This window comes from Gasterosteus aculeatus, chromosome 9 (assembly GCF_964276395.1).
Source record: "Gasterosteus aculeatus chromosome 9, fGasAcu3.hap1.1, whole genome shotgun sequence".
Classification (NCBI taxonomy): domain Eukaryota; kingdom Metazoa; phylum Chordata; class Actinopteri; order Perciformes; family Gasterosteidae; genus Gasterosteus; species Gasterosteus aculeatus.
Window position 1 is genome coordinate 22,445,520 of NC_135696.1, and position 15,693 is coordinate 22,461,212.

The 15,693-nt window shown below is 49.6% G+C and overlaps 1 protein-coding gene across 2 annotated transcripts; it reads right to left on the reverse strand.

The window, feature by feature from the left end:
• Window positions 1–1,902: 1,902 nt before the first annotated feature.
• Window positions 1,903–15,636, reverse strand: tmprss6 (transmembrane serine protease 6). 2 transcript variants are annotated; one of them, XM_078079885.1, is made up of 18 exons: window positions 15,119–15,636; window positions 14,681–14,813; window positions 14,407–14,549; window positions 14,141–14,208; window positions 13,512–13,696; window positions 13,335–13,376; window positions 12,856–13,060; window positions 12,580–12,716; window positions 12,382–12,494; window positions 11,970–12,079; window positions 11,438–11,580; window positions 11,247–11,345; window positions 7,880–7,993; window positions 7,632–7,748; window positions 7,311–7,479; window positions 6,468–6,745; window positions 5,272–5,408; window positions 1,903–2,433 (listed from the first exon to the last, which is right to left on the reverse strand). In XM_078079885.1, exons 1-18 carry the CDS (start codon window positions 15,191–15,193, stop codon window positions 2,269–2,271), a joined length of 2,433 nt encoding a protein of 810 aa, XP_077936011.1. In that variant the 5' UTR covers window positions 15,194–15,636; the 3' UTR covers window positions 1,903–2,268. The 2 variants fall into 2 exon arrangements, with proteins under 2 accessions (XP_077936011.1, XP_077936012.1); XM_078079886.1 differs by having other exon boundaries at window positions 15,016–15,233.
• Between the last annotated feature and the right edge of the window lie 57 nt (window positions 15,637–15,693).

Consider the following 15,693-nt stretch of genomic DNA (forward strand, 5'->3'; position numbering starts at 1 on the left):
GACCACAATGAAAACACACAGAGGGAAGGAGCTCAGGGGAATGTTTGAGAAGCTGTAGAGAAACTGAGCCGAAATGCTCTTTATTTGGAAAATAGAACAATGTGAAAACCAGTAAAACACAATTCATGAGATGAATGTTGCAGCTGTTTTTACAGGATTCAATTCATTTTGTTTTGCCCAAAATCACTAATTATCTAATTATTTATAACAAATTATCCTCAGAGGGCTTTACAGTCTGTACACATGCGATGATTCAAATGATGAGAGTAGTAAGCAGGTGTACGACAGGACCACTGCAGGGACAACCACCATCACATAGAACCACCGTCAGATAGAACCACCGTCAGATAGAACCACCATCACATAAAACCACCGTCACATAGAACCACCGTCAGATAGAACCACCGTCAGATAGAACCACCATCACATAAAACCACCGTCACATAGAACCACCGTCAGATAGAACCACCGTCAGATAGAAACACCGTCAGATAGAAACACCGTCACATAGAACCACCATCAGATAGAACCACCATCACATAGAACCACCGTCAGATAGAACCACCGTCAGATAGAAACACCGTCACATAGAACCACCGTCAGATAGAACCACCGTCACATAGAACCACCATCAGATAGAACCACCATCACATAGAACCACCATCAGATAGAACCACTATCACATAGAACCACCATCACATAGAACCACCATCAGATAGAACCACCGTCAGATAGAAACACCATCACATAGAACCACCGTCACATAGAACCACCATCAGATAGAACCACCATCACATAGAACCACCATCACATAGAACCACCGTCAGATAGAACCACCGTCAGATAGAACCACCATCACATAGAACCACCATCACATAGAACCACCGTCAGATAGAACCACCATCACATAGAACCACCGTCACATAGGACCACCGTCAGATAGAACCACCATCAGATAGAACCACATGGGTTGTCATGGCACAGGGGGTAGAGGGGGTGCGCTGGGAACTGCAAGGTTGGTGGTTCAAGTCCCGGCTGCCCCATGTTTCAAGCCAAGCAAGACACCTGACCCCCCCGGGCAAAATGTAAAAAGCCGTGGATTTAAAGTGTAATCTAAGTAAACTTAAAGTACAATTTTTAATTTTTTTATTTTTTCTCAATCATCACCCAGGACCTCAAGAGGGAGCTGAACATCAGCTCCATCACCAAGAAGGCTCAGCAGAGGTTGTTCTTCCTGAGGCAGCTGAAGAAACTCAACCTGCCAAAGACGATGATGGTCCACTTCTACACGGCCATCATGGAGTCCGTCCTCTGCTCCTCCACCGTACCGTCTGGTACGCTGCAGCCACAGCCAAGAACAAGGGCAGGCTGCAGCGTGTCCTCCGCTCTGCAGAGAGGCTGATCGGCTGCAATCTGCCGTCCCTGCAGGACTTGTTCACTTCCAGGTCTCTGAAGCAGCTAAAAAGATGGCGGTTCCTGATTCCTGGTTCCTAAAGGAACATGCTCCACCGACAACGTGGAAGCTGTAAATGCAGCAGCTGTGATGGATGGCTTCTGTGGCCCCGTTAAGCCTCATTGATTAGCATCTAATAAAATACCAGTTACACTGAAAGGGAGCTAACGCGCTAACCTCTGCTAAACATCAGCAGCTTCTATTTTATACTTGTAAATGTGTAAATTGAACATGTTATTTGTGTTGTTGTCCATTGTCTCATTGTCTTACTGTCCAATGTTATGCACCAACCGCCATGTCAAATGTCTGGTATTCACATTTTGCAAATAAATGTTCCGGATTCCTGGTTTCTGATTGACGTTGCCGTTTAGCATCCAGCGTTCTTTTTGCTGTATTTTTATATTTGCCTCCAACCAGACATGAAAACAAACAGTTTAATGGACACTTGATGACAAAACAGAAATATGCTTTATTATGGAAAACAATGCTGTAATACAATCTATTTTTATTTCCATCTGTAGAGTATCCATGATTATTTACAGTTAAATCAAACATTCATTATTAGTGTTTAATAATCAATTCATTAACACTTATAAGGAGTCCTCTTCTTTCTAACCTAATTTAATTTAAAAATAATATGTTTCTTTTTGCTGTTAATATAAGTTCTGAATGATACAATATAGTAGATTCTAGTATAACATCCATTACTTTTATGATTGGAATAAAACCTTTTTCCGCCTCCTGTTCAGCTAAACTCTTAAAATCCTGCTTCTCTACCCGAGCCTGTGAGGACATTCATGTGAAGACAAAGTGTCTCAGGGGCTGCTGATGACCTCTTTGATCCAGTCGGTGAGCCTGATGACGCGGGTGTAGACGCCGTACTGGTCCGGGCGCCCGCAGCCTTTGCCCCAGCTCACCACGCCGGCGAGGAACCAGCGGCCCGACGGCTCCTGGCACACCAGGGGGCCGCCGGAGTCTCCCTGTCAGAAGGACATTTCAGTGTCTCCCGGGCACGAGTAGGACCACGACCTACTGCCTCTTGTTGAGAAGCTGGACTGAACCACCACAACAAAGGCGCTGATTGGTTCTCTGTGGTCACCGTGTTGAAAAACACGCAGATATTTCACTCCTTTGAAGACCACAGATCCACTAGATGTTCAGAGCGAGAGACGTAGGATGTGGCTCGTTAGAAGGTTATGAGCAATGAAAGTTACCTGGTAATGTTACATTCTGTTGTTCCGTTAGCTTGCGTTCTTGTTACTTTATGATGTCACGCTGTGTTGTTACATAACGTTGTTTGATACATTGTTGCTCTGTTTGTTAAGTAACCATCCTACACGTTGTTACATAACATTGTGACTTGACAATGTACGTTGTTACGCTAGGTTGTTACGCTAGGTTGTTACTATTTGTTGTTACGCTACGTTGTTACGCTACGTTGTTACGCTACGTTGTTACGCTACGTTGTTACGCTACGTTGTTCCTATATGTTGTTACGCTACGTTGTTACGCTACGTTGTTACGCTACGTTGTTACGATACGTTGTTACGCTACGTTGTTGCGCTACGTTGTTGCGCTACGTTGTTGCACTACGTTGTTGCGCTACGTTGTTACTATATGTTGTTATGCTACGTTGTTACGCTACGTTGGTACGCTACGTTGTTACGATACGTTGTTACGATACATTGTTACGATACGTTGTTACTATATGTTGACGATGCCACTTCATGTTGTTGCGCTACTTTGTTGCGCTACGTTGTTGCGCTACGTTGTTACTATATGTTGACGATGCCACTTCATGTCGTTACGCTACGTTGTTACGCTACATTGTTACGCTACGTGTCGCTTTGTGTCTTCACGGACGTTAGGTTACAACCTACGCTGTTACTATATGTTGTTACTATATGTTGTTACGCTACGTTTTTACGCTACGTTGTTACGCTACGTTGTTACTATATGTTGTTACGCTACGTTGTTACGCTACGTTGTTACGCTACGTTGTTACGCTACGTTGTTACGCTACGTTGTTACGATACGTTGTTACGCTACGTTGTTGCGCTACGTTGTTGCGCTACGTTGTTGCACTACGTTGTTGCGCTACGTTGTTACTATATGTTGTTATGCTACGTTGTTACGCTACGTTGGTACGCTACGTTGTTACGATACGTTGTTACGATACATTGTTACGATACGTTGTTACTATATGTTGACGATGCCACTTCATGTTGTTGCGCTACTTTGTTGCGCTACGTTGTTGCGCTACGTTGTTACTATATGTTGACGATGCCACTTCATGTCGTTACGCTACGTTGTTACGCTACATTGTTACGCTACGTGTCGCTTTGTGTCTTCACGGACGTTAGGTTACAACCTACGCTGTTACTATATGTTGTTACTATATGTTGTTACGCTACGTTTTTACGCTACGTTGTTACGCTACGTTGTTACTATATGTTGTTACGCTACGTTGTTACTATATGTTGACGTTGCATTACATTACATTACATTACAGGTCATTTAGCGGACGCTTTTATCCAAAGCGACTTACATTACACTTTAAACCCATGGCTTTTTCACATTTTTGCCCGGGGAGCAATTAGGGGTTAGGTGTCTTGCTCAGGGACACTTCGACATGGAACATGGGGCAGCCTGGAATCGTACCACCAACCTTGTGCTTCCCAGCACACCTTCTCTAACCCCTGCGCCACGACGACCCAGAATAACTGAAGAACTGAAGGTTTGCAACTTGAGCTTCATGAGGGATGCGATGTTTGGATGACTGATGACTGATCAGGAAGACCTCACGTCTCCAGTCTCCATGACTCCGTGCTCCTCACCTCCCTCACCGAGATGCGCGTGTTTGTTCTATGTTAATAGTTTTTTCCGACCCTCGGACTTTCCCCTCCTAGCCGGCACATAAAAACCGAAACTCTTCTTCTCTCACTTTCCTCTAAAAAAACACACAAACCACCTTCTCTAACCGCTACGCCACGACAACCCCCACGCCACCATGCGACCCCCGTTGCCACTTCATGTCGTTACGCTACGTTGTTACGCTACGTTGTTACTATATGTTGTTACGCTACGTTGTTACTATATGTTGACGATGCCACTTCATGTTTACGCTACGTTGTTACGCTACATTGTTACGCTACATTGTTACGCTACATTGTTACGCTACGTGTCGCTTTGTGTCTTCACGGACGTTAGGTTACAACCTACGCTGTTACTATATGTTGTTACTATATGGTGTTACGCTACGTTTTTACGCTACGTTTTTACGCTACGTTGTTACGCTACGTTGTTACGCTACGTTGTTACGCTACGTTGTTACGCTACATTGTTACTATATGTTGTTACGCTACATTGTTACGCTACGTTGTTACGCTACGTTGTTACTATATGTTGTTACGCTACGTTGTTACTATATGTTGACGTTGCCACTTCATGTCGTTACGCTACGTTGTTACGCTACGTTGTTACTATATGTTGTTACGCTACGTTGTTACTATATGTTGACGATGCCACTTCATGTTTACGCTACGTTGTTACGCTACATTGTTACGCTACATTGTTACGCTACGTGTCGCTTTGTGTCTTCACGCACGTTAGGTTACCTTACGTTGTAGTTTTGTTGGCCACACCGTAACACTCATTCCGCGTTAACGAATTGGACTTTTTTCACCGACGTGAGGCTCACATGAAACGTGCGTCTGGCTCTGGTAACATGTTCAACCAACCGGGCTCATTAAACCGTTATAATTAGATGAAAACGGATCATTACGTAAACAGTGTTGTTTTCAGATGCGTCTCTGTACCTGACACGCATCCTTGTCTCCAGTGCGGTAGCCAGCGCAAAGCATTCTGGGAGTGACCAGGTGGCCGTAGGTGCGAACGCAGGCTTCCTCGCTGACCAGGCGGACGTCCACCTTCTGAAGCACGTTGCTGGCACTCCCTGGAGAGCAGAGGGTCAAAGGTCAAAGCAAGTTTCACAACTCGTTCTTCCTTTTCCGTTCATGCCCTGAAGACGCCGGCGGGATTCACTTCCACACCCTCATGCTGCTACAAGGCAAAACAAGAGCTGAAGGTGAACAGGAACCAAGAATGATGTCACAGAAAGCCATCAGAGGAATCGTTCCTCTACGGACGCCATCAGACGCGTTTGTTTGTCATTTACATTTTGTTTGTTTTACGTGGCCCGTTATGAGCCAGCGGGGACGCTTCCATCTCTGCAAGTTGCCTCAATACCGGATTATTCTGCACGATAACCGAGCCAATGGAAACAGGTTTATTGCTCATCTTGTAGTCAAAAGCACCAAATAAAAGTCAAAGACCTGCATAGTTTCATTTAAAAGGCTTCATGAAGAACCCATGGGTCACTTACAGCGCGGTTATCAAGGAATAAACGTTCCTGTAGTCCTGAGAAAAAACGTTTTGCAGCATTCAAAGTCCTTTAAAGTTAAATTGATTACTAACTTCTCATTTAACTCATTACATGACTTTTATTACGCAGTCTGAAGTCTTTTGAAAAATTTTGAAAAATCATATTAAACGTGTGAGATCTCATGAAAAGTTACTTATTTTCCTACATAAGTCCAGCGAGACGAGTCATCGTCTCCTGACGAAGAGGTAAATACCCAGAGAAGGGCCGTCACTGAAGAACACGAGTCATGTGACTAATAAAGGAACGTGGCCTCCAGGCTGAAAGATCTACTGCTGGACGAGAACAAGCAGATATGAGACACAAACTCCCCGAATGTCCCGAATTGATTCGAGAGGAGAACAAGGAGGGTCTCAGTTAGAGGATGTGTTGTTCAAGAGGTCAGAGGTTAAATCAGATAGAAACTCTCACTTCTTCACTGTCACAGTAACGATAACGGCTTGACCGCAGAAGGTCCAGAGAACTCTTCTTTACCTCGTTTGCGGTCAAATGGAACGAGCTACAACCTGTGATTAAGGTGGAGAAGTGGTGAATCTATGTCAACCACCTACACCCCGACCCCTCCCTCCTCACCCCCCTCGCGCAGGGCCCCCCAGCCGGTGACCCAGCAGAGCAGGCCCGGCTCCATCTGGTGGGCGGGCGGAGGCAGGCAGGCGGGCCGGGCGTGTCCGGCCAGCAGGGCGGAGGCGGGCCGGTCCAGCTGCAGCAGGGCCAGGTCGTAGTCGTGGGACTCGTCGTCGTAATACGGGTGGAGGTGGATCCGCCGGACCCGGGTCACCTCCTCCGTGGGGCTGCTGGGGGCGAGCAGCAGCTTGCCCAGGTAGACGGTCCACAGCGAGGGCGAGTGGAGGCTGTGGGAGGAAGGAGGTCACGTTCAGAAGATCAACGACACGCTGCGTGTGTTAATCTCCACACGCGGAACATTATGGATCCAACACACAGACACAAGCAGCCTGAGGGAACGTAACACAAACGTAACAAACGTAACACAAACGTAACACAAACATAACAAACGTAACACAAACGTAACAAACGTAACACAAACGTAACAAACGTAACACAAACGTAACAAACGTAATACAAACGTAACACAAACGTAACACAAACATAACAAACGTAACACAAACGTAACAAACGTAACACAAACGTAACAAACGTAACACAAACATAACAAACGTAACACAAACGTAACAAACGTAACACCAACGTAACAAACGTAACACAAACGTAACACAAATGTAACAAACATAACACAAACGTAATAAATGTAATACAAACGTAACACAAACATAACACAAACGTCACAAACGTAACAAATGTAACAAATGTAACACAAACATAACAAACTTAACACAAACATAACACAAACATAACAAACTTAACACAAACGTAACACAAACGTTTAAATGCTCTCACCGCTCGTCGTAGAAACAGTGGGCGGCAGACGCCACCCACTGGCTGGAGATCAAGGCGCCCCCGCAGATGTGTGTCCCGCGGACCTGAAGGCTGGCCTGCCATGGCCACTCCCCCTCTGTGGCATTGGCCCCTCCCACTATGCGGCTGGAGAACTGCCTCAGGCCGCAGTCTGGAGACACAGGAGTATGTTTAATATGCACGGACAGATCTGGATACGTGATTTTATTGATTCGACGTGGTTACGAGAGACGCTTCACATGGACCAAACTTGGCTTGCTAGCTAACTAGCGTAGCATGTTTCCCGTGTGTTGGTCTTCTCACCGCAGTGCTTCTCGTCCGAGGCGTCGGGGCAGTCGGAGACGAAGTCGCACTCCGGGTTTGGCTTCTTTAGACAAGTTCCATCGGCGCACACGTAGGTCATATCTGTGCACTGCACACCTGCACACACACACACACACACACACGTATGGGTAAATTAAAGTAGGAGTATATTTTCACCAGGCCGTCTCCTTGTGTTGTGTGTGAGTGTGTGTGTGTGTGTGTGTGTGTGCACAGGTTGAGTGTGTTACCGTCGGTGCAGTTCATCTCGTCTGTTGCCTCGGGGCAGTCTGGGAGCTGGTCACACACTTTGTAGTAGTCCACACACTGACTGTCCTCTGGACACTGGTACTGTGCTGCACACACTGAACAACACACACAATGAATGACAAATAAATGAGTTGCTTCACGTCACGGACTTCCAAGGGGGGAAATTGGCAAAATATTTGTTGATTAAAGCAGAATTTGTGTTTTTATATGGCAGATATTCTCCATGTTATCAACCAATCAGCATGTAGCCCCGCCCCAAAGCCCCCCCTGCTTTATGACTCTACGTGGACCATAATTTACTAAAGAACATTATGTGGTATTGTAGACTGAAGATGTTTACTGGGGGAATAAATCCAGAGTCATTTCCTCATAGACGTCTATGGGAGCAGAGGAGTCGCCCCCTGCTGGTCACTACAGAGAAGTAGAGTCATTTCCTCATAGACGTCTATGGGAGCAGAGGAGTCGCCCCCTGCTGGTCACTACAGAGAAGTAGAGTCATTTCCTCATAGACGTCTATGGGAGCAGAGGAGTCGCCCCCTGCTGGTCACTACAGAGAAGTAGAGTCATTTCCTCATAGACGTCTATGGGAGCAGAGGAGTCGCCCCCTGCTGGTCACTACAGAGAAGTAGAGTCATTTCCTCATAGACGTCTATGGGAGCAGAGGAGTCGCCCCCTGCTGGTCACTACAGAGAAGTAGAGTCATTTCCTCATAGACGTCTACGGGAGCAGAGGAGTCGCCCCCTGCTGGTCACTACAGAGAAGTAGAGTCATTTCCTCATAGACGTCTATGGGAGCAGAGGAGTCGCCCCCTGCTGGTCACTACAGAGAAGTAGAGTCATTTCCTCATAGACGTCTATGGGAGCAGAGGAGTCGCCCCCTGCTGGTCACTACAGAGAAGTAGAGTCATTTCCTCATAGACGTCTATGGGAGCAGAGGAGTCGCCCCCTGCTGGTCACTACAGAGAAGTAGAGTCATTTCCTCATAGACGTCTATGGGAGCAGAGGAGTCGCCCCCTGCTGGTCACTACAGAGAAGTAGAGTCATTTCCTCATAGACGTCTATGGGAGCAGAGGAGTCGCCCCCTGCTGGTCACTACAGAGAAGTAGAGTCATGTTCTCATAGACGTCTATGGGAGCAGAGGAGTCGCCCCCTGCTGGTCACTACAGAGAAGTAGAGTCATTTCCTCATAGACGTCTATGGGAGCAGAGGAGTCGCCCCCTGCTGGTCACTACAGAGAAGTAGAGTCATTTCCTCATAGACGTCTATGGGAGCAGAGGAGTCGCCCCCTGCTGGTCACTACAGAGAAGTAGAGTCATTTCCTCATAGACGTCTATGGGAGCAGAGGAGTCGCCCCCTGCTGGTCACTACAGAGAAGTAGAGTCATTTCCTCATAGACGTCTATGGGAGCAGAGGAGTCGCCCCCTGCTGGTCACTACAGAGAAGTAGAGTCATTTCCTCATAGACGTCTATGGGAGCAGAGGAGTCGCCCCCTGCTGGTCACTACAGAGAAGTAGAGTCATTTCCTCATAGACGTCTACGGGAGCAGAGGAGTCGCCCCCTGCTGGTCACTACAGAGAAGTAGAGTCATTTCCTCATAGACGTCTATGGGAGCAGAGGAGTCGCCCCCTGCTGGTCACTACAGAGAAGTAGAGTCATTTCCTCATAGACGTCTATGGGAGCAGAGGAGTCGCCCCCTGCTGGTCACTACAGAGAAGTAGAGTCATTTCCTCATAGACGTCTATGGGAGCAGAGGAGTCGCCCCCTGCTGGTCACTACAGAGAAGTAGAGTCATTTCCTCATAGACGTCTATGGGAGCAGAGGAGTCGCCCCCTGCTGGTCACTACAGAGAAGTAGAGTCATTTCCTCATAGACGTCTATGGGAGCAGAGGAGTCGCCCCCTGCTGGTCACTACAGAGAAGTAGAGTCATGTTCTCATAGACGTCTATGGGAGCAGAGGAGTCGCCCCCTGCTGGTCACTACAGAGAAGTAGAGTCATTTCCTCATAGACGTCTATGGGAGCAGAGGAGTCGCCCCCTGCTGGTCACTACAGAGAAGTAGAGTCATTTCCTCATAGACGTCTATGGGAGCAGAGGAGTCGCCCCCTGCTGGTCACTACAGAGAAGTAGAGTCATTTCCTCATAGACGTCTATGGGAGCAGAGGAGTCGCCCCCTGCTGGTTACTACAGAGAAGTAGAGTCATTTCCTCATAGACGTCTATGGGAGCAGAGGAGTCGCCCCCTGCTGGTCACTACAGAGAAGTAGAGTCATGTTCTCATAGACGTCTATGGGAGCAGAGGAGTCGCCCCCTGCTGGTCACTACAGAGAAGTAGAGTCATTTCCTCATAGACGTCTATGGGAGCAGAGGAGTCGCCCCCTGCTGGTCACTACAGAGAAGTAGAGTCATTTCCTCATAGACGTCTACGGGAGCAGAGGAGTCGCCCCCTGCTGGTCACTACAGAGAAGTAGAGTCATTTCCTCATAGACGTCTATGGGAGCAGAGGAGTCGCCCCCTGCTGGTCACTACAGAGAAGTAGAGTCATTTCCTCATAGACGTCTATGGGAGCAGAGGAGTCGCCCCCTGCTGGTCACTACAGAGAAGTAGAGTCATTTCCTCATAGACGTCTATGGGAGCAGAGGAGTCGCCCCCTGCTGGTCACTACAGAGAAGTAGAGTCATTTCCTCATAGACGTCTATGGGAGCAGAGGAGTCGCCCCCTGCTGGTCACTACAGAGAAGTAGAGTCATTTCCTCATAGACGTCTATGGGAGCAGAGGAGTCGCCCCCTGCTGGTCACTACAGAGAAGTAGAGTCATGTTCTCATAGACGTCTATGGGAGCAGAGGAGTCGCCCCCTGCTGGTCACTACAGAGAAGTAGAGTCATTTCCTCATAGACGTCTATGGGAGCAGAGGAGTCGCCCCCTGCTGGTCACTACAGAGAAGTAGAGTCATTTCCTCATAGACGTCTATGGGAGCAGAGGAGTCGCCCCCTGCTGGTCACTACAGAGAAGTAGAGTCATTTCCTCATAGACGTCTATGGGAGCAGAGGAGTCGCCCCCTGCTGGTCACTACAGAGAAGTAGAGTCATTTCCTCATAGACGTCTATGGGAGCAGAGGAGTCGCCCCCTGCTGGTCACTACAGAGAAGTAGAGTCATGTTCTCATAGACGTCTATGGGAGCAGAGGAGTCGCCCCCTGCTGGTCACTACAGAGAAGTAGAGTCATTTCCTCATAGACGTCTATGGGAGCAGAGGAGTCGCCCCCTGCTGGTCACTACAGAGAAGTAGAGTCATTTCCTCATAGACGTCTATGGGAGCAGAGGAGTCGCCCCCTGCTGGGGAAAGAAATAACTACCGCAGTTCCTCTCGTCCAGTCCGTTGGGACAGTCCTTGATTCCGTCACAAGCAGGAACACACAAGCCGTTCACCGAGCACAGAAACTGACCCGGACATGCTGTAACACACACACACACACACGCAGACGTATGTTAATGACCACAAGTGAAACCCGAAGGAGCCGCTGCTGAGCTCACGTCCACAACCTACGATCTGACAGGTTGAAGACTCTGTAGCGCAGCTGAAGTCCCGGCCCGGTGAGCGACACCTCGGACGTCATGACGACAGTGGTCGCCGCGGTGAGCAGGGAGAGGCGTTCGTTGTACGACTGCAGGCCCCTGGAGCCGCACATCCTGAGGGGGGGACGGAGACACCGAGATCACAAGGCCAGACTGCAGCCACGTTTCAGAGGTTCAAACAAGACGGCGTGAAGCTGAAGAGACCCGTGACTCCCGGTCAAAGGACAAGGTATCAGAAGTGTATATAAGTATCGTAATCCTTACTGTGTAACGTGATATGAGGATCATGTGTTTTTTATGAAACTGACTAAAAGGTCATCACAAGGCGCTTCCTGTCTGACAACCACACACGCGCAGTTCTAACACATTCTAACACGTTATGAGTCACGGTGTCTGCGGGTCAACGCGCTGGAGGCGAAGGGGGAACCAAAAACGCTGATTAGACTTGAGAGGCTGAAGAGACACAAAACGGTCACAGAGAGACACAGAAGGAGAGTGACTACCGGCGGCTCTGGATGGTCCACTGGCCCTGGGTGCAGGCCCGGTCGTAGCCGGCTCTGCTCAGCTCGTAGCCCTCGAATTCCAGAGACAGACCCGTCCCGTCAGCGGGCGTCTGAGCTCACACCAAAAACACTTGGTTAACACCAGGAAGTAACACATATATCAAACACGGGTGGGACAGCGGGTACAGGCCCCGCGGAGAGTCAGAGGTCCCGGGTCAAGGGTGTCTCTGGTGAGACACCAAGAGACAGCAAAGAGACGCAAAAAGACTACACCTGTCCTGCTATAGAACCGCAAGGGGACACTAAATAACAACAAATCAAATGCAGAGCGACAACAAGGAAGTGAATGAGGACAACAGGGACACAAACTGCAGAGATCGATGAGTAGAAGAAGCGGCACCGGGGGCCTTACTGTGAAGCTCCAGGTGCAGTTGGTGTCGGGGGGGTAGTAGCTGGGGAAGAAGGGCGTCCTCAGGGTCCCCTGGACCCCCGACACCGCCTTCAGCTGTACGGTGCCGCCGCAGTCTGAGGAAGAGACGGAAAGAAAAGTGTCTCAGTCCACCGAGACCACTGAGACGGACGGACGGACGGACGGGGGGGGGGGTCTCACCCTGACGGGCCCAGGCCTGTGCAGACAGAGAAAAGGGGTCCTTGTAGTTGTACAGACCCTGCTTCCAGACCACCGTCATCCACTCGCCTGAAGACAGCACGCTGACCTGCCGCTCGCGTCTGCTGCAGCCGTAGACCCTGAGGGGCCTTTAGTCTGAAGCCTTTATCCAACGACTGCACTCCTCAGTTAATTAACCCATGACGCGTCCATGGCACGCGGCTCCTGCCGTAGATTTAAGAGTGCGGCGAGTAAAGAGGCGGAGAGAGGAGAACTCACGAGGTGACGAGGCGGGAGTCCGAGGGGGTGAGGGAGTCGTACACCACCAGCCGGTCCCGGCACTCCGGCAGCAGCCACTCCATGTGCAGCTCCAGCTGGGCCCCCGGGGCGGCCTGGAGGTGCCACATGCAGGAGGAGCGCTGCGTGTCGGGGCCGCGCAGGGCGGAGCCCGGGCCGGGCGCCACCTTCTGGTAGCGGTAGCAGTCTTCGGAGGAGAAACCACGCAGAAGGTGCAGCAGACAGGAGGGTTAGAGCAGGCGGTGGTTTGGATTTACGGTATTTATTTATGTATTCGCTATTCATGTGGAATTAGCATTGACGATAGGAGGCGGGGCTAAAGCCAACGTCCCGGCGTTTTTAAAAACGACCTCTTGGTTTGACCACTGAGCGTCCCGGGAGTTGACGCTCAGTCTGATCTGTAGCTAATCACAGTTCAATCAGCGCGAACGAGCAACGATAGAGGAAGGAAAGCGTGATACCGAATGAGGCTTTCATGAGCTCTATGACCCTGGAGTCGGTTTCTGTGGGGAGCAGAACAGAAGAAGACAAAGGTCAACGCGCAGGAACCGGCCTCGGGGTTCTGTCGGCGGGCGACGTGGCGCGTTGGAGGTGTTTTATGCTGCGGGGGAGGAAAGCGTCAAGTGAACATGTCTCACCTCCCACGGACAGCGACGGGAGGAGGACGCGGTACCCGCCGCAGACCACCGCCTCCTCCCCCGGCCCCCCACAGCGCCTCAGGCCCTCCTCCAGGCTCCGGGTCACCTCCGCCAGCGTGACCCCCCCGACGCGGCTGCTGGGCACCGACATCACCAGCCAGAAGTGAGCCACGAGGCTCCCCGGCCTGCAGGGGCGGGAGCGAGTGTGACATCACAGCAGCAGTGGGAGGAGTCACACCACTAGAGGTCAGCGGAGCGCCGCTTTCTGCCCTTTAAATACCCATTTATTGTGAAACCTCAAGCTGGAATATGGATCGATAACGGCACAACTCCTAATTCTCGTGGCGCATTTCCAGCGAAAAGTCTGTATTTCAAAATAAAGTACTTACGGGGAACAAGTGAGTTGGGGTTTGACTATTATAGATATGGTTTCAGGACAAAGTCGGCTATGGATTATAATACATTATATTATATATATATATATATTATATACATTCTATATGTATAAATAGATACATAGATGAATACATAAATAGATACTATAATTACAATAATAATAATTCAGTGTATTATTTCTCGTGGTCTTGTATATTATTGTTAAACTTTATGACAAAGTTGGATCCATTTACCCGAATGCGAACACAGTTGTGTGGTCAAAGTATCGAGAAAGAGCGGAGCCCGTCATCATCTTCTCCACCTGCAGCACAGAGGAGGAAGCAGCACTCAAAACCCAGAAGAGACTCGGCTCTTCTCACTTCCTGTTCCCCCAAAAAGAGTCTCGCTGAAGGTCATCGTGACAAACAAACGTCTGATTATTGGAATGAAAGCCGAGTGCGACCATTCCCACTGAAGACAAAGGTCACATGTCATGGGGGGGGTCCAGGTCCCTGCTCACCATGAGCTGCACCCCCTTGGCCTCCCTCCTGAAGGCCGGGCTGCCGTGGGAGGACAGGTCAGCAGAGAAGTTCTTGTTGAGGATGGACAGGTAGGCCGTGTACTGCCGCTGGAGCCGAGGCTCCACCACCCACACCCGGTACTCTGTGACGGAGGTCAGCACAGCGCGCATGAGCTAACGGCTAACGAGCTACAGGGTGATGAATACCGCGTGGAGGATCTTCAGTGATCATCATGTCAGTAGAATTCAAGTGGAGGACAGAAGAACTCAGTACCCAGGAAGTACCAGGCCGGCGTGGCTGCAGCGGCAGCAGCCAGTATGATGGCGACGGCGAGGAAGGCCACGACACACTTGCAGGAGCGCGCCCTGCTGGTGGGCGGAACCACAGCTTGGTCACCAGCTTCCACCTGCAGGACGGACCACACTTGACCTCTTGGGTTGGAAACACAAACCCGGAACTTCTCCTTGATGTTGCTAAATGACTAAAAGGAGCATAATTGCATATAAACGATTAATATCTCTCACAATATATTAATGTTTTTATATATATAAAAACCTCAGACGCGCCTACATTACCCACAATGCAACCTGAGGAACTCTTTAACGTACTAAAGTTCACGCTCCGCGGCGTGGAGGAGGACTCGTGGAGAGGACGGGGACGCGCTCACAGGGAAGGACACTCGAGAGCCGTTAGAGAAACGTGGTTACTGACCCCGTCGGTCGGAGGGGCGGGCGAGGCCCCCCGGTCACGTGACATCGACTTCTTGGAGCCGCGGCCGAGCGCCATGGCCTCACGGCGCCTCCTCTGCTCCTCCAGAGACCATGTCAGCGATGCAGCAGCTCTTCAGTGCGACGCGGCGCCGCGTCTCTGTTTGAGGGTCCAAAGGTGCGAACATGAAATCAATACGTCCAACAGCGGGACGACTGATCCCACATGGGGGGGAGGGGGAGGTTCTCCTGGCAAATACGCCCCCAGGTGAGCGCAGGTGTTGTCGCCTGGCAGCAGCGATGCTCACAAGGCCGATCACCTGGTTTCCCAGGGTGCATTTCACCTCCTGGGCAAACAAGAACCTCGCTCAGAGAGAGGAAGCGTTCAGTGAAGAAGGACTCAAAGATTCACTATTTATTATCTGGTTTTGTTGGGACCAAATTAGAATTATTAACAAAGAACCCAAGAACAAAGAACCCAAGAACAAAGAACTCAAGAACAAAGAACTCAAGAACAAAGAACTCAAGAACAAAGAACCCAAGAACAAAGAACTCAAGAACAAAGAACTCAAGAACAAA